General features: G+C 41.7%; 1 protein-coding gene across 6 annotated transcripts in view; it reads left to right on the forward strand.

Moving 5' to 3' along the window:
- The first annotated feature begins 12407 nt into the window (after positions 1-12407).
- Positions 12408-19463, forward strand: part of GRID2 (glutamate ionotropic receptor delta type subunit 2) — a 1020962-nt gene continuing 1013906 nt past the window's right edge. For all 6 annotated transcript variants that reach the window (XM_039542696.1, XM_039542702.1, XM_039542703.1 and 3 more), the window contains exon 1: positions 12408-12759. In XM_039542696.1, the coding sequence (XP_039398630.1) occupies positions 12732-12759 (28 nt within the window). In that variant the 5' untranslated portion in view covers positions 12408-12731. The remainder of the gene's footprint in view (positions 12760-19463) is intronic.

Raw genomic sequence — 19463 nt, forward strand, 5'->3', positions numbered from 1 at the left:
CTGACATTTGACTTCTCAAACTAAACAATGCTGGCCCCAGTCAGTACTGTGACTGACTGGTCTCTGAAGGAGAGAGAACTCTATGGAATATATGTGAAGAAATGCAGATTCACCTTTAATTTAATAGTTTATATACAGATAGATGAAGCAATAGTCACCGATACTATCCGTAGCTATAATGGCATTGTCAAAAACAAGAATAATCCATCTGATGTTTAGTTATTTGATATCTTTCTGTGCTTTGTGATTAATAGCCACACATTCCAGCAAATGCATAGGTGCAGTTATCCTAGTAATTAATATAGTATAGTATCACAATAAGATAACATACTCAACCAACCAACAGCTTCATTTTTTACTTTCTTCCTCTAACAAAACAAGGAACATCACTGGGAAGAGCTTTGTTAGTGCAATGTTTAAACAGAGAATATAAACCACGTTCTGTGGGAATTTGGCACATGGGTATGTTTGGGTATGTTAGAGGCTAAGTGGCCTTGGGCTGGTTCTCAGCTGCCAAGTAGGCAGTAAACAGGATAATAAATCAGAAAGTTGTACAGGATGATAATTACCCTATGAAGTTACAGCTGTGCCTGTGTGTACTTTATTAACCAATTAACAACTGCTTGATTGCTTGCCATAATTGTATATAAGAGCATGCTGGAGAGAAATAAATGACTTTGCTACCAATCACATTGATTGCTGGGCTTTGTCCGTGCCCGCCTGAGAGGTACTGCGACGCAACAAATGGTGACCCCGACGTGATTCGAATCGAATGATGATAGTGTCGGAGGCCTAGTGTCGGTGACCTGTTCCAGGCGGAGGAGCTGCGGCGGGGAGTGCTGGAAGCGCGCACCTGAGCCCTGAGGAGAGCGGCTATAAGCCGCGGGGAGAAGGCTATAAGCGGCGGCTATAAGTCGCGGAGGAGAAGGGCGGCTATAAGTCACGGAGGAAAGCGGCGGCTATAAGTCGTGGAGGAGAAGGGCGGCTATAAGTCGCGGCGGAGAAGGACAGAGCGGCTAACATGGGAACCGCTGCATCAGCGGAAGAAAAGATAACACAGAAGCCTTTATTGCACATTATGAAGCGGCAGGGAGAAAAGCTCCCCTCTGATACGTTATCCCGCCTGCTGTGGTGGGGACAGAGAAGGGAACCTTTAGTACAATTTTTAATAAAACTGTGTGGAGGCTCCAAGCTTTGGAAGTCGGTGGCTCAGGGCGATGAGGAAGCCTTTTCCCTGAGTCCAGTATGGAATAAGACAAAGAAGATAGTAAAAACTCTCGTGGCCGAGGCAGGAGTGCAGGCGGCCCTTTCTAAGCTTTTCCGCCTAACGCCTGAAATGCCTTCTGTGTTGCCGGTTGGAGCCAGGGAGTTTTTCGGTGGCGAGGACACGGTGATACCTTTGGCTTCCGACCTGGATAATGTTGCCCCTGTCATGGTTCCATTACCCTCCAATGTGGCCCTCGGCCCCGCTCTAACTAATCCTGCTACGGTCCGAGCCTATGAAAACAGCTTTGCCGTATGCACCCCCTCCCAAGCCATGCCGTGTCCACGGGACCTGGAAACAAAGGAGGCTCGGGTAAGACACGTGCCATCACAGGTCTATCCCAATTTGACTACGCCTATTCAGTTTACCCAGTTTAATGCCTTTTATAAGAAAATGTCAACAGCTGCAGGCCATTAATAATAAGTTAGATCAAATGCAAGGTCTTCCAGCATCATCGTGGAAAGAGGGGAGCTGGAGCCGCCCTTTGGGCATACGAAGAGGAGGTGCAGGCAGAGGCTCGTGCCGTGGCCCCGGAGGTCATTCGGACCTACAAGCAAGTAAGTTGTTTTGGCAGGAGCCTGGAGAAGGCGTCCTACGCTGGCTGGTCTAAGCCTGGGACAATGCCGGGAAAACCGTTATGCTTTTCCGGTATGAGCAGCAACAGCTGGGTGTTCTGACACAGGATTCACAGATTAAAAGAAGCCAAGCAGGGAAGGAAAAAGAACAGAATGAGTTGAAGACAGCTCATTCTCACAGCTAAGATTTGGCGGATAGCCTAGACACAGGGGCTTGACTGGGCCCAAAAAAGCTAATGAGAGCTGCAAAACCCTGCCAGGCACTAACGGAATGTGTTAGCTGTCTCTTCTCACAGGTATGGAAGAGCTGCCCAAAGATCCTAGCAGCCCTGGAACCAGGAGACTGACTGCTTGGACCCATGATTTTTACTGCAAAAAGACCCCTTTACATCAGGAGGATTCTACTACTGATGATTGGCCTATTTTTTCTTATTTAGCTCCATTGTGCTTCTAAACAGCAGGAAAAAAGGACAAGGTGATGTACTGGCTAACCTCTCCCTTGTCCGCTGCAGCCCCCATTGTGTTATTGGATTTTTTTTTTTGAAAGAAGCAAAACCAACTCCAAGAAGCAAAACCACTACAGAATAATGTTTTGGTAATTTTCCCCGTAGAAGCTGAACCACGACGGTGGTGGAAAAGAAGAAAAAACGCTCACATTATTGATATTACCAAAGTCCAGAAATTCCTGACTAAAAGGACATTGAGAACTGACCCTGGTGAAGAAACGAAGAATTGTACACTAGCAGGAAGAAATTTGGGACTCCTGCTGAAAAATGTGGTATTGATTGGATTTTGGGGTTTATTTTACAGGCTGCGTCCTGTGTTTTGGATAAAATTTTTAGCCTGTGTTGCCCTCCCTAATTGGATTGTATATGATATTACCCCCCCCCCCGCCTTACTAACCCCAATTTTCTAGAGCTTAATTGTTTTTTGTTTTCAGAGTTTGAGAAAACTCAGCCAAAGGTTTGTTGAGTATTCTCAAAGGGGGGGAGTTTATGGTGTTATTAGGCATAAATCTAGGTAATTTAGGAGGATGGCTTTGGGGTGTTATTAGGCATAAATTTAGGTAATTTGGAAGAATGGCTTTGAATTTATGTGATTCTAGTACCTTTATGTTAAGTGCTTTTGTTAGCCTTATTAGATTTTTGTAAATTTTGTGTTATGTGCTGATTATTGGCAGTTGTATGATTGTTTGATATTAGATGTAGCCAATATTATAATAGATAGGCTGAATGCAGATGTTGTCATTAAAGTTATATGCATGAGAATGTAGCCCCCACGGTGGGAAAGTACAGATAATTGTTCACAGAAGAGACCAGAAGGGTGGGGGCTAGTTATAAGGTACACCCTCATAGCTAAATTGATAGTGGGATAGGTTAGTGTCCATGAAAGGAACGGTTTAGCAAGAGGAAATACGGATCGGGCCCAGGCAGGCAGGCAATAGACAGAGAACTTGGAAAGGAAAAAAGGATCGGGCCCAGACGGGCAGGCAATAAATAAAGAGATTAGAAAGCAGGTTGGAAACCTTTGAGGGTGTAGTGGAGAGAAAAGGTTATTAAGCACAAGCTTGAGAATTTTAAATATTCAAGAGGATATTTAGAATGGTGATTTAGTTGAGACAGGTGGTTGTTGGAATACAAGCGAGTAATTTAAGGCAGAGTAAAAAGTTAACTCTGTGATTGCTAGAGGGAACAGCAGTTGAATTTTGTAAAGATGCTAAAGAGTAAAGTTTTTGGTGTTTTTGAAATGTTTGTAAATAAATTTAGGCAAAGAGATTAGTTTGCAATTGTTTGGTTATGAACAATTTTGTTGCATTAGCTAAGAATGTATATAGTGCTATGTAATTGAAATTGTATTAGGCTTAAGGGCATATAAGTGGTGATGTTTTTCTTCAGTGTTTAATAGCAGAATTTAAAAGTAAGAAATTTTAGCTGTGAATAGCTTTAAATTTAGAAGCAAGCCAAAATGCAGTTGTATTACTGTAAATGATTTAATTGATGAAGTAATTCCCCTGTTTTGCCTGAAATTAATAAGGGTATTTGTGTATTTTAAGTAATGATTGATTGCCCAGTAGGGGTATATGTGTTTTTGTTTTTTAGATATTTAAGAGAATTGATGTTAGCTGTATAGTATTTAATGTACCATGCAGTTATTATGGAGTTTAAATTTATGTTTTATGTTTTATGTTTGTTTGTGGTGTTTGTTTTCTGGCCAGAATTGTTGTGGTGTTGTTAAGATGTTTATGTGGTTTATGCTGGTTTTTTTTTGCTAGGACCCCCCCCCCCCTCAGTGTCAGCTTGATCACCTGACACATGAGGGATGGATTGGTAATAGAAATTTGTCACAGGTTGGTGTACAATAGAGAATGGGGGAACCCTGCAGAATTTACATTATTTATTTGTTTTATTTTTGTTAATTTATGTTTGTTGTGTTTGATGTTGTTGGTGTTGTATGTTATGAATTGCATGGTTATAGATGAGCCCTGTTATTAATTTTTTTTTGCTTTGTTTTGCATGCGCCTTTTTGTGTGTTTTGGAATAGAGGGGGAGATGTGGATGTGGGGTTGCATTTTCCCTATCCTGCTTTGGTGGAAAGTTACAGTAGTGTGGTCACAAGAACAGAGGGATGCTGTGTATTTTTGCTGCTTGCCTTTTGTATTTTTGCTATTTGTGTGGCCGCCGTTGTTGTGACATTGGCAGAATCCTCCTGGCTACCTGGAGGAGGGAAGTAATAGGTAAAAGTAGGGGAAGATATTGTTACGGTTTAGTTAGGCAGCTGATGTTTTTATTTGCCTTTTTGTTTTGGCTTGTGTAGATTGTAGTATTGATTTTATAAGTTGGGAATGTACTGCTAATGCCTTTTCTCCTTTTTTTTTTTTGATTTTAAGAGAAGGGGGGAATTGTGGGAATTTTGGCACATGGGTATGTTTGGGTATGTTAGAGGCTAAGTGGCCTTGGGCTGGTTCTCAGCTACCAAGTAGGCAGTAAACAGGATAATAAATCAGAAAGTTGTACAGGATGATAATTACCGTATGAAGTTACAGCTGTGCCTGTGTGTACTTTATTAACCAATTAACAACTGCTTGATTGCTTGCCATAATTGTATATAAGAGCATGCTGGAGAGAAATAAATGACTTTGCTACCAATCACATTGATTGCTGGGCTTTGTCCGTGCCCGCCTGAGAGGTACTGCGACGCAACAAAGTTCATGCAAAAATATCAAATGGACTGTGGAATTTTCCTCTCACTCTGCTGTGAATGGAGTCACAGAGGGACTTGATGAGATAGGAAATCATATCTCTGATTTCCTAACAAACAATTGCTAATTTTTACCTGTCCCAGAAACCTGCGAAGGATATTTATTTTCAAATTATTAATCCCTTTTAGAGCACCATTGTTTGACAGTGAGACTGTCCATCAGTTGTGCCATTTCTTTGGCAGTATTTTGAGCTAGATTGTGGCCTGTCCTGCATGCCAGCACAAGAGAGTAGAGAAGGCACAAGATATTCACTTGTGCCAGGGCATTGCATCACCACTTTCTGCACGCAGAAAGAACGGGTTTGGGGAGGACTGGGACTGGGTGTTTAGAGAGGAGATGGATCACATGAAGAGCTGAGCTGAAGGAACAGGGCCTGGCTGAGCAAGGAGACAGGTATTGGGCGTGAAGGGGGACGGGACTGTGAATTGGGGAATTCAGACATTGAGCCCAGAGAGGGAGACTGGGACTGGCTAAGCAAGAAGGCGTGGACTTGGATGTAAAGCCTGAGGAGTAGAGAATGGGACTAGGCCAAGGAACCAGAAGTGGAGAAACGACAGCACAGGGACAGGGACAGTTTGCAGGGGATAGGGCAGAAGGGATCAAGCTTGTGGGGCGGGGGTCCCACAGAAGAGTCTATGCTCACTAGGGAAGATCCCCCTTCAGAGTCTAGAATGGAAGTTATGTTTCATGAGTCTTATCTCATTCGTCTGCTGTCAGCACATATCTGTGAACCCAAGTGGCAAAGTCCTTTTCTCATCTCCCTCTAGTACCGGCCCACATAGAAGATGACAACCAACTACTTATATCAGTTATTCCATTAGATCAAAAGTTCAGAGTTCTATGGGGTGGATCTAAAGGTTCCATCCTTGCTGATAAACCATGTGGATGTCAATATAATTCCATAGTATAGAACTCTTTTTTTTCTTCTCAGTTTGATTTTTAAAACCTAGGAAATTATACAAACTACATTAAGAGAACACTAAGTCTGCAAAGTCAAATACTCAAATACAGGCTTTAATTACATGATCTTATGCTATTTTTTTCCACAGAATCCTTGCCTCATTCAGTGTGTAGAATTGACTCGCTCTGGAGATGAATCGGGGTTGTATAGTGAAGAAAGCTGGTGCCTGTCAGCTCCCTGTTCATTGTTTGGCAGAAGTTGGAAGGTGCTTATTATTTGCAGGACTGGGATAGGTGGGTTGAAGTCCCCCCAAGACTAAAGGTCCACGCCTTCAACTAAGAGAGAGGAAACACTAAGCCTAGACCATAAGAGAGTCCTGGGGACAATGAAGGAGAAAACAGTAATGGAAGTGTAGTCAAAGGTAAAAAAGGAGAGTCAGAGACGGACACCAAAAGAGAATCCTGGACAGCACCCACCACTCCTCAAAGGCATCTAAAGAGTCAATGGACATTGCCCAAAATAAACCTGCCTTGGAGGTGTTATCAGATGAGGGAGTAGAAATAGGACCCACAATTGCAGAGTACTCCACTGTTCAGCTTCCTCCTCCAGGAGTGATGGGTGTTCATCTTAGCCAGCACCAGGAGGAAGTAGGAGGGGGTCCTGTGTCTTTGTGGGGCCACAGAGGGGGTTGGAAGGTGTGTACTATTGGAAACACACAGATCCTATCTCTTCAAAAACTAAATGAGGGGACAAGATACTTTCAAATCTTGGTGGAGGGAAGTCTTTGTTTGTGCTTTTTGTTTTGTTGTTGTTTGCTCTTGGGACTAAGAGGGACCAGACGTACATCCAGGCTCTCCAAATCTTTCTGAATCAGTCTTTCATGTTTCAAAATTGTAAGTAATAGCCAGGCAAGGCGGATTAGTCTTATGTTTGTTTTTTCAGCTTGTGAATGTTTCTTTTTGCTGGAAGGATTTTTACCTCTGTTTGCTGTAACTTTGAACCTGAGGCTAGAGGGGGTTTTCTCTGGGCTATACAAATCTAAGTACCCTGTAAAGCATTTTCCATCCTGATTTTACAGAGATCATTTTTACCTTTTCTTTCTTTAATTAAAAGCTTTCTTTTTAAGAACCTGGTTGATTTTTCCTTGTTTTAAGATCCAAGGGGGATTGGATCTAGACTCACCAGGAATTGGTGGGGGGATGGTTAATTTCTCCTTGTTTTAAGATCCAAGGGGTTGGATCCATGTTCACCAGGGAATTGGTGAAGTCCCTCAAGGCAGCCCAGGGAGGGTAAGGTTTTGGGGGGACAGAAGTGTGCCAGACACTGAAATTCTGGCTGGTGGCAGCTTTACCAGATCTAAGCTAGTAAATTAAGCTTAGAAGTGTCCATGCAGGTCCCCACATTTGTACTCTAAAGTTCAAAGTGGGGAAAGAAACCTTGACAGGGACAACAAAGGAGAAAACAGGGGTGGGAGTGAGATCAAAGGCTGGAAATGAATTAACCGGAAGGGGACAACATAGCTGGCCCATGCCAGCTGACTCAGGCTCGCAGGGCTTGGACTAACTGGCTGTTTAATAGCGGTGTACACATTTGGACTCAGGCTGCAGCCTGAGCTCTGGGACCTTCCCACCTCGCAGGGTCCTAGAGTCTGAACATCTATACCACAATTAAACAGCCCCCTAGCCTGAGCCTCATGAGTCTGAATCAGCTGGCATGAGCCAGCCCCACGTGACTAATCCAAGGATTCAGTGGCCATTGCCCAGAGGAATGCTGCCAGGAGACATGAGTGGAACTTAGACCATCCCATGCTTTGCTGCACATTGGGCTACCCACATTTGTCATCCTTGTCTGTCAACTGCCCTTCTCTCCAAATCTTCCCATTTCATGTGGAGGTGATTGGTGTCATTCAGAACTGTTCATTTCCATGTTATTCGTGGTCTTCCTCTATTTCTTCTTGCATTTTCTGGCTTACATTCAAGGGTGGTATTTGGTAAGCATTCTTTTTCCATTCTCAGAACATGTCCCAGCAATTGATGTCTTCCTTTGTAGATTATTTGTGAGAGGGTGCCTTGTCCAGTAATTTTTCTGACTTCTTCATCCGTCTTCCTATCTCTTTACATTATTCCCAATATTCTTCTCAGACGTTTGTGATGAAATGCATCCAGCTTTTGCGTATCTTTCTTGGTAAGTTGCCATGTCTCACTGCTATATGTTGTGATGGTGATAACAATTGCAACAGTTTTGTCTTGAGGGAGATTTTTTTGAGTTGCCAGATGCATTTGGAAGACTCAAACAGCATTTGCCTTCCTGATTCTTCTTATTTCCTCAGAACTGGTACCATCTTGGCTGATGGTACTTCCAAGATACGTAAAATTGTCCACCTTCTCCAGTTTCTCTTATTCAATTTTGATGTCTGCCCCTGTAGTCCCCATTAACATGACTTTACATGTCATTGAATTGTATCTCAAACTTACCTTCTCCATTACTTCTTTTACTTGGTTTGTGCATTTCTGCAGTCCGTTGGCATCTTCTTTGTTAAGAGTAATGTCGTCAGTAAAGTCTAGATCAAATAGCTTTGAATTGTTCCATTTTAAGCCATATGTATCACTGTCTCATTGTTTTAATCCATAGTTGATGACCAGCATAAACAAAAAAGGAGACAGGACATATCCCTCCCTTACACCTGTTTTGATGCTGAATGGGTTACTCAATCCATTTTCCATTTGAATGCAGCATTTTGAGTTGGCGTGGAATGCCTTCATAATGTTGATAAATGTTGTTGAAAAATTGTTGAAATAGACCCCATAGTTCCAGAATACCCCTCCACCCGGTCCAGTTTCTCCCTCCTGATGTGAAGGATAACCATCTTGGCCAACACCTGGAGATTGATGAGGAGATCTTGCAACTTTATGGGGCCATGGATGGAGTGTGGATAGATCAGGGGGCTCTGAAGGAGCTGGAAGAAGGGTTGCATGCTCCTGCAGGAGCCCCTTGAGGAAAGCAAGAGAAACAGGAGGCAAGGCTGCCTGTTTCCTGGAGTTTTCTGTGAAACAGGCAGGAGTTTGCAGGAAGAGAAAGGATGGTCTCATGATTAAAGCAGTGGAATGCTGTTCTGGAGAATTGGATGCTATCCCTGCCTCTGCTACAGTGTTCCTTTGTGATTGTAGTCAAGTCACTTAAACAAAATGTCTCACAAGTGCTCACCACTTCTGTGTTCCTCATCTTCTGGGTGTCTGACTGGAGACCCAGAGTCTGATTGGCAAAAGTGTTGAGTATTCAGCTGCAACTAAGTCACTGGGAGCTGTGCTTTGAATATATAAAGTGCTATGTAATGCTAAGTGCTCCTGAAAAATCAGACCCTAGGTGTCTCAAATTGGACACCCAAAACTTTTGACCTTAATGTGTCTGTACCCCATCTGTAAAATGGGGATAACAATGTGCTGTGAAAATAAATTCACTAATGTTTGTGAAACACTCAGCTACTGTAGTGATGAATATCATAAAAATGCTATGAGGAAATGAACAAATATGTCTTTGGCGCAGCGTTTGAATCATGTGCAGCAAATAAGGTCACATATTGAATAATGAGGAGAAAACAAAATACTGAATAGCTGTTCATTAAGTGAGCACCATCCATCCTCTGTACTGAATGAGGCAGGGATTGGGGGGAGGTGGAAATAGCATGTTGTGATATAATTGAAGACTGTAATATAATGCAACCTTAATTCTGACATTTCCTAACTTTTGCGTGCTTGACTTTACAACATTAATAACATTCTTTTAACTCAGGTTTTTTTATGTATAATAATTAATATAACTCCAGTAGAGCCTTCCAGGAGAAATTATTATTCAAGTAACATCAGCTACCAACCTTAAAGATGCATGACAGGATTTTTAACACTGGTTTTATCTGATTTGAATGGAAGTTTTGTCACAGCTTGCCATGACAGGTGAGTTTTTTCTAAAGCAAATATAGCTTATGTTATAATACAATAATAGTATTTCTCTACTTGATTTACTTTTCAAATCCTTAAAATAAGCTAGGGACAAAAGGCAACTTGTGAGTGTTGAATATTAATTTTGCTTTAATAGTGGAAGAGAGAGACTATGTAATGACAGACAGGGGGAGTCAGTCCCAGGAGAGTAAAAAAAGGCCCTCCTCCCAACTGAGAGAGGCAGGCACAGGTCACACAAGCAGCAGGGTTCAGCAAAAATAGAAATAGCTGAGGGAGCTACCTGAGGTAACTAGGATCAGCTGGTTACAACTTGAGCTGCCTGAGACCCTTTAAACTTAAACCCTGCCTGGGGGGAGGGGGGGGAAGGAGAGAGAGAGAGCCTGGCTACCAGGAGTATTGGAGCAGCAAGCCTTCCCAGCAGAGTGGCAGGATGCTCTCCCACAAGGCAGGAAAAAAAATAAATTTAATTAGGTGAGAGGAGAAGAAGACAAGACTTCCTGAGTCCTAAAGGGGGCTGCATACCCCTGCATGGTCTCACCAGAGCTAAAAACAGCAGAGGCTGGGGAGACTGAGACGGGACTTTGCCACAGTAAACTAAGCTAACCCAGCTCTAATAAAAGATCAGACCCTGACTTCCATCCCAGCTGCTAATCCCTCTTGAACCACCCCAAACAACTTTACACACCCAGTGTCCTCTGTGATAAGAATCCCAACCTGCTATGTACCAACCTCCATACTCAACACGTATTCCAACACTTGCTGTGAACTGCTGAAAGACAAAAGAAATCAGAAAAAAAAAGTTTGACAAGTTATGACAAAGGGCAAATTCAGTAAATAAAAATTCACCAGTTACAACAGATTAACACTACAGTGGCCATACGTCTAGCATGACATTGACTGGCAAGAGTTTCTATACCTTGGAGTTCTATCGTAATTGGCTCCACTTGGGTACTTCAGGCCACACCAGCTGAAGAACCATAGTGATCCCGATTGGTGTCAGTTCCTTTCTTATCACTAGTGGTGAAAACACTTTCTATTGAGGTTATGCTGACATCAACTACTGTTGTATCAGAGCTGTGGTCTCACTCTCTCTTCATTGCCTGAGGAGAATTCATCCTTTCCAAAGGGAGCCTTTCTGTTTAATTTTTTTAAATGTGTAGTTACTGAATGCTCTGGGTGAAGTTGGCAGTATCTTGCTGACCCTTGGTTCATCTAAATGAACTCTGCCAACCTTTTCTGCTTATTTCTGGATTGTTATCTGTATATTTTTGCTCTCCCTTATCAAAGTCAGAGGAAGCAGCACTGTGGCTTGAAGATATGCTTCCAAATGCAGTTGTAAAATATCCCTTGCAGCCAGATATGACTTCTGTTTTGTTTTGATGCTGAGTGTTTCAGGACTGGCTTAACTAGGAGATCTGTGCCTAGATGTTGCTGTGAGCTGTCAGATCAGAGTGAGCACCTAAAAGCTTCCCTAACCTCCCCTGATGCTTCTTTTAATTCTGACATGAAGTCTGCCAGGAAAGACTCCAGCAAGTCACAGTCAGATATCTCAGCTGGGTGTTGAGATTCAGTGTTGATGGTACACACTTTGGTGAAAGGTTGGTAACAGAGCCGCTGAAGCTACATTCTAATCCCTTTGAGCAGAGGAATGAGTTGATAGACTGCTCTGCTTGACCACTTTTTTCATTTGTCTCATTCTGGGCCATAGATTTCATCAATAAGGGTCTGTGTGAGATTTTCAATAAGCATTGAAGTGTTTCGGAGCACAAGCCCTACAGCAAATCTCATCCTTTGTCAGAACTAGTGAGAGCTGTGTTTGAAAACAGTTCCAACTCAATGCAAGCATGGTCCTCTCTAAACTCTTTAAAGCAAGTTTTGTTCACCAACATGCCCAGCACAAAGCTATGTTCACATTTGTTTACATAAACTAGGGTTGCCGGGGGGGAGGGGCAAATGGGGCAATTTGCCCCCCGCCCTGCAGGGGCCCCCATAGGAATATAGTATTGCAACTTTTTTTATGAAAGGGGGCCCCTGAAATTACTTTGCCCCAGGCCCCCTGAATCCTCTGGGCAGCCCTGACATAAACTGTGCTTGCGCCTAAGAAGAAAAGTGTTTGGACATGGAGACTGTGATGGGATTGAGCTCCCCACACAGGCCCTGCAAGAAGTAGTTAAAGCAGGTGGACCCAATCAGCTAATTAGGCTGCAAACAGGGGAACTTTAGGCTGGAGGCAGCTAATTGCAGAGAGGCTTACCTGTGCAGGAAGAGGTGGGGTCTATCAAACCAGGTAGTGGGCTACAGATTAGGTAGTTGCTGGAAAAAGGCAGTCACTCCCTGAGAAGAGGAAGGAGTGTTTGGGGGCTGCTGGGGGGGGGGAAGTCTGCAGTTTTTCCCTTGGTGGAGGCAGTTGGTACTTCCAGAGAAGTTGGGGGAAGGAGTAACCAGGATGATTGGGAAGCAGAGTGAGGACAGAGAGAGGAAGCCCAGAACTGCTGAGCTAAGGGTCCCTGGACTGGAACTTAGAGAAGAGGGTGAGCCTGAGTTGCCCTACCAGCCACCAAGGGCATAGCTAAGACAGGAGGCAATGAATGAGAAGACTGCCTAGGCCTGCTGACAGACTGTACCCTGGAAGGGGGAACACTGAATAACCTAGCTGAAGGGCTGAGTCACAAAGAGGATGCTGCAGGCCCAGGAGGGAGAGAAGCTGTAGACAAGAGTCTGAGTGACAGTATGCAAATTGCACACAGGGTGTCGGCCTTGAGAGCTAATTCCCAGAATGACCCGGAGGAGGTGCCAAACTAGCGGTGAGTGATGCACCCCTGTGACAGAGGTCCATTGTTTTATTGTTGATGGAAAATGTTGATAGAGTATTGCAGGGCTTCAGTTCATGCTGAATAAAAACCTAACAACATTTCTGCCAGGAACATTAGCAGAGTGACATTTTTAAAAGTTGACTACTACCCTAAAAGGGTATATTGTATAGTGGGATTCTATATTCATTATATATCATTCATTTCTTTCTACAGCAAATGTGCTCAGTTTGCAAATAATAAAAACTTGCATCTATCTGTACAAGTTTATTCTGGGCTTTGATATATCATCACGAGTAATAGAAGATGTGCAGGCCTGTTAATACTTTCAGCTTCTGCTGTGCAACCCCATTCTCTTCAAACTTACTCCCTCTGTGATACCTGTGCAAACCCACTTAAGACTAATGCGGGTGTACAGGTGTTGCTGAGGGCATAATCTGAAGGCAAAGGGGTTGCACAAGTGAAGTTAGCTGCATAATTTGGCCTGCAGACTTTCTGTAACTTGTAGTAAGTGTGCAATGGAAAGAAGGTCCGTTTGACTGTCAGAGCTCAGGGAGAGTTTATACAGCTGTTTTGTTTTGTTTTTGTTTTAAACAAACTAAATATTTTATGTGGAAGTCAGTGAAGCACAGTAGATAGGGAGCCTCACAAAGCTGTTTATATAGTCACTTTTTTTCAAGAAGTACCATTATGTTTAAGATCCAGCTCTGAGAGCTTGTTGGATGGTCTATAATAGGTGGATCAGCCCATAAGGCCTGGAATTTCTTTGAGCCAAAGTCACTACCGCAAGAAATCTAAGCTGTTATTACAACATAAATGTTAACTCCTCCACCCCCCCCAAAAAAACCCCAAGAATTGCAGGTAAATTACTTAAATACCATGGAAATCACAGAAAAAGTTAAGTCTCAGCAGATGTTTTGTTGACTGAAGTGTTACAGTAGTCATGTATAACCCAATGTGTGCTGATTTAACATCTCTTATCTCAAATCTCAACCCCCATTCAGCAAGGGCTAAATACCTTTGTACCATGATGATAATGTAACTCTCTTGGTCTATCTCTAAATGTTCCTGACTATTAGGTGGCTTCTTAAATCAAGATGCACAATAGGGAGGTCTGTAACTCTGGAGCTTTATTGATCAAGTCTGTACTACAGTAATGATTAAGTTTGCAGTGCATGAACATTCCCACAGCACTAGATAATCTCCCAATGTCCTGTTCCCACACGCCCTGTACTGAAAATTAGGCTGGATTCTTTGGCAGATTTTACTTTGGTTGTTTCAAAGGCCTGATCGTGAATCTGGAAAGAATGTTACATTATGTTGTCCTTTATTTTCTACAAGAGTCTACAGTTTCATAGAAACATGTTTCTTATGTTCCCAGGTATGAAAAATAATAAAATAACTATAAACTGAGCCCATCGTCATATCCTGAGATGTTTTGAACCTGTATCTGACCAGTAGTTCTGGCAATGCTGTGTGTGTGTGCTTTTTAAAAGCTATGTATATTTTAAACCATTGGAATAGGCATTGTTTGTGCTTAAAGTTCAGTAGTGTCAGTGTGTGAGGGAAATCCTCCATAATGCGGAGAAGTATCATTTGAAGGTTGACAGACAAGGAAGGAGAAGTATAGGATTTACGCATATTCATTCTCTGACTTCTAAAGTATAGTTCATTTGACATTATCATGTATTTAAAATGGATTGAATGAGAAAGAAAGGAAAGGGGTGACGAGAGACTACTAGATCTGTTTAAAGCAGGTTGTTCTCAGTGTTCAGGTTTGGGAGGGGGTGAGAGAACGCACACTCTGTGTTCTTACCCTGATATTAGAGCCATCTGAAATATTATATACAGTACAATAAAAAAGTATTGTTTTTTTCCATCGCTTATTCACAGAAAACTGACACTAGATGGACAAACTACAGAAATCACTGGAATTTGTGGGGGGAAATGGTGACTCAGTGCATGGTCAAATTGGTTCAGAATTGTTATAAAATACAATGGAACTCTCAGTTAGCTAAGATTCAGTGAAACTCTGTTTTTAACTGACACAAAAGTTGAGAATATTTTCAGTGTAGTGGAGTATGCAAATTGCATTTAAGAGTGAGATTAGTTATTCTGCTGAAAAATAACTTTCTAATAAGACTTCTAAATGTGCTAGCAAGTTGTGTGCTTTACCTTTTAACTTATATATATTTTTAGATTGTATTTGGTGACTATATGGTATACTACAGTGTGTCTCCTGGCCCGGATTTCTGATTTCTTATCTTTTTTTTTTTTTTTTTAAATTTTGTGGGGCAGTGACTGTCTTCTTTTTCACTTGTCTGCATGGTGCCAAGTGCAATGGGACCTTGATGCCTAGTTGCTATCATCATGATGTCAGTGTAAATCAAGAATGACTCTCCATGTAATAGGGTATTGGACCAATTCTGTGTTTGGGTGATTTGCCTGAATAAAAGCTACAGGATCTTTCCCATACAAATACTCAGCATTAGTAAGAAATACCAAAAGGCTAGAATCCCAAAGGAATGCAGACACTCAGAAAACCAGAGGGATTCACAAAGCCTGAGTTGGGCACCTACTCTCCTTACACAGAAGCCAGCAGGCTAGGCTATTCCTCCGTGAGGTGCAAAGTGGAGGGGTATGTCCTAAAACCCACCACTCTTGAGGATTTTGAACTAAATACTCCGCTTAACATTGTTTAAAAGGGGAAATTAAAATGGTAGGTATAGATCCAAACTAGACCATCAGGGGAGCAATTCCTTGTGGTTGCTATCTGGTGAGCCACAAGGCTATTCTGGGCAATACTGTATGAGAATATGTTGGGGGCAGGAAAGCTGATGGGAAGAAAGGAGGAGTGAATAGAGGCTAGTCAGGACATGTATATTTTTCATCATAATTAGGGGACTTTCCCTTTATTGGCTAAACCGTGAGCCATGCAGAGAAGTCCAATATAAGGAGGGTTCAGGGCAAATCAAAGTTGGGGAAAGTTGTACAGAAAGAGAAGAATTCTGCCCAGGCAAGTTAAGGATTCATCTGGAGAAGTTACCATGAATGACTGTTCTATTGCAATGAAGTTTAGTTCTGTTGTTCAAGTGAGTTTCTGTGGTTTTGTATGCCTCCCAACTCTCCAATTCAGAGACCAAATGCAATTCAAAAATGCTCTACTCTATACTGTTCACATCTGTCTAAAGTGCAATTTTCCAAATCTCTGTAATAATGAGGCACAACTTGTAAAGCACAACTTGCTATTAAGGAGGAGATGATCTAATGGGATAGCTATTTATTTAAAATGTTGACTAACAAATCTAACAACCAGCAATTAGACATGGAATTAATATTTTGTGGCGTTCAAATCTAGATGCACAACTTTGAGACTAAACAATCCCTATATGAGAACTGGGTAGAATTACCAACCAGTGATTTTTTTTTTTTAAATGCCAGGATGAAATCTTAAATTGAGAATTCAAGGTACATGTTGGGAGCTTTAAACTAATGAAAAGTTCAACCGAGAGAAATTAGATTGACTGACTGAAAATGAACAAAACATTGTGGAGATGACTTGATTCATCCAGACAAGTTGCTAAAATGTCTCCAGGACATTGGATTAGTATCAGAATGTGGATTCTCAGAAGTGTCAGGGAGCAATATTCCTGTTGGGACAAACTGACCTCTAGGAATAATTTAGCCAATCTAGCCTTACCTGACTTTGCAGAGAAACAAATCTAGAGGAAAAGACCTTTCTTACCTTTTTTTTTTTTTTTTTTTTTAAATGGGGAGAGGAGGGAAGAACAAACCATGTAATGACCCCTAATTGACAGATGATCTCTCTAATTCAGAACACTACTATTCTTTCAGATTACAGGTTTGTTACTTATTTCACCCATGTTTTATACCACACTCTTCATCATAAAGAAGACTGGGAACTTCATTAATATATATATTAAAATTAAAGCTGAGATCATGTGTGACTAAAACTTCACACTAAAAATCTTAAAAATGAATGTTTGCCAGAAAACTAGACATGAAAGAATTGCCTCAGTGATAGCCTAGTCATCTTGTAAATTACTGTGACCAGATAGGAGGATTTTGACCTTAAGTTTTGCTAGATGCATGCTTTGGAAAAGTGCTTTTTTTCAAAAAAAATTGGTTGCATGAGGCTTCATATCCAAACCATATAAATAGCCAGATAAAATAACTTGCCTGACAAGTTATTCTCTTCTGTTCTGTTACTATTACTAATTTTTTTTACTTGAGCTTTTTGAATCAACTGTACTCAACACAAATGAAATAAAGTACCTAATTTCAGTATCTTCATAGAAGGTCATTATTTTTCTCGTGTACACACAGTAAGAATATTCCAGCTAGTTGCTCTAGAATCTGTAAACATGGCCTCAGAATGGCCTACATCATCCTAGAACTGTACACAGAGGGGACCATCCCCGTACTGTTCACCTTCTTACTACACAGTAGATGGTGAAGATTAGCTACTGCCATAATACTGTTCTCTCTCCTTCCCTCAAGACTACTCCAAGTAGACTCTGAGTGCAAGTGCTTTTTCACATTTTTAAGATTTCTAGTGTGCAGTTTTAGTCACACATGATCTCAGCTTTAATGATATACCTGACAGGTGGACTGGGGCACGCTTGGTGATGCGCTTTATCCCCCAACTCCCTGTCTCCTTGGAGATGTCCCAGATAAGTTGATAGAGCCCCAGATTTTGTTTCTCATGGAGCATTCCCCCAAGTGTTCCAGGAGAAGCTGCAGTCACCGAAAGTCTCACTGCCATTGTAATGGGGGGGAGGGGGGGATGTGCTAGGGCCAGAGTTGGTGTTGGAGCACAGGATGTCCATGGGCGCAGTACTGGTCTCCTGGGGCTGCCTAGGAATTTCTTCAGGTTTGGGGGATGGGCCTTCTGACTACTTCCGGTACGGGACAGGCAAACTCGACTTCTGAAAGTCTAAGGACTGTAAGAGGGGATCTCGTGGAACTTTGTTACCACAGAGCACCCTTCCATGGATTGTTCTCCTGGTCGTCTCCTTGCATAAGTACTCTAGTTACACTTTCTGCCTGATGTCTTTTTTTTTTTTTAACCTGCGGATGCTTGGGTGTAATGTGGCTATTCAGTTACAGAGGGTGGAAAATTGAATCAAAGGTGTGTTTGACTGGGGGTGGAAAGGGAGAATTTGTGGAAATTTTTCATTTTTTCTCAATGTTGTTGATCAACATTTTTGAAAAATCTCAAGAAAATTGGGAGGCAATGTTAAAAAGGGGATAGTGATTTTTCCAACCACTTTTTCATTACCTTTTTTCCATTGTGAAAGGAAGTGTTAGTTTCTTTTGGTGATGATTTGTGAAAATGGGTTTCTATTTTTTTTTTCCAACCAGGCCTACATATAGTATATTATTCAGCTACTAGATGTCTGTGAGTGAACTATAAACTTTACACAAGATGTGGTGCTTGGTAAATAAAGGGGACAAATTTGACACAGGAGCTGTGTGGAAGCTGTTGAGCTGTAGTTTTTGTGTAGTTCACACCTTCTATCTAATGTACACTAATTCCATATATGGTGTCATGACAGTGGGACAGGGTTTCTCTCTGTGATAGAACTATTCAGAGATGGGGTGCTCATTTTCAGAACTCCTATTAACAATTCATGTTAGGCAAACAGCAAGAAACTCATCTGGATATACAGTTGGCTTATGCAGCCTTCTGGTGCTTAAATGGCTTAAATGGCCTTTCTTTTGGGCTTGATAGCTGCCTAAGGCCCAAATACTGAAATCAAATCTGTGTGGGTAAAAGCAGCTGTCCATGCGCAGGAGGCCTCCGTAACTTGTCAGTGGGCTTCCATACACATGCTAGGGTCCACTCATGCATGTGAATTTGCAAGATTGGGGCTTAAAGAGATGCTACTGTCTAACCTGTTAGACTTAGTGTGGTGTATACTTTTCAGTGAAAGATGAATGGTCAGTATCCACAATCCCCAAAAGTTTTTTTTTTTTTTATGGATGCACAATGGCATTTAATTAAACCCTTCCCTTTACTGAAACAGAAATGGAATTTAAACACTGTCTCTTGGAGTCGCCAAGAAACAAAGTTGTCTTTCTCTCTGATTTAACAATAGATTTATACTTGGCATCCCACAACAGATACTCTTTAACAGTACACTGGATTCCGACTTTCACTGGTTAAAATAGAGGCACTTACTAATTGTGCTGAATTGTAGTCCATTATTTAATAGGGAACACCTCCATTCTTTATGCTTGTGTACTCGGTCCCCAATTGGGGGCGGGAGGGAATAAAGATCACTATATTGTAGTTCAAGTCTTTCTGTTTCTGGGGGATTTTTTCTTTAAGTCAGATATTCTGAAATTTTTTCCTGTTTCTTTGATAAGTCCTCCCAGATCCCACTTTTTTTTTTAAGCCCATTTTCTAATGTGTAGAATAGGAGTCATCTGGTACATATGATTCTAGTAGGGCTGGGATAATTCCAATTCTCACATCCATTCTATTAAAATTTTGATTTTGGTACTGAAATAGTTCTCATTTTACACATACCTTGATAAAAGAAGAAACTCGATTAGGCTTGTTTAGTTCCTTAATTGATTTTTTAAAATTCATTGTTTTTCTGCTGATTGACTGTTTCCCTACATGTGTAACGTGTTTAATGAGCTGACTTTTGTATCCAAATTTTGGTAGC

This window comes from Mauremys reevesii, linkage group 5 (genome assembly GCF_016161935.1).
Source record: "Mauremys reevesii isolate NIE-2019 linkage group 5, ASM1616193v1, whole genome shotgun sequence".
Classification (NCBI taxonomy): Eukaryota; Metazoa; Chordata; order Testudines; family Geoemydidae; genus Mauremys; species Mauremys reevesii.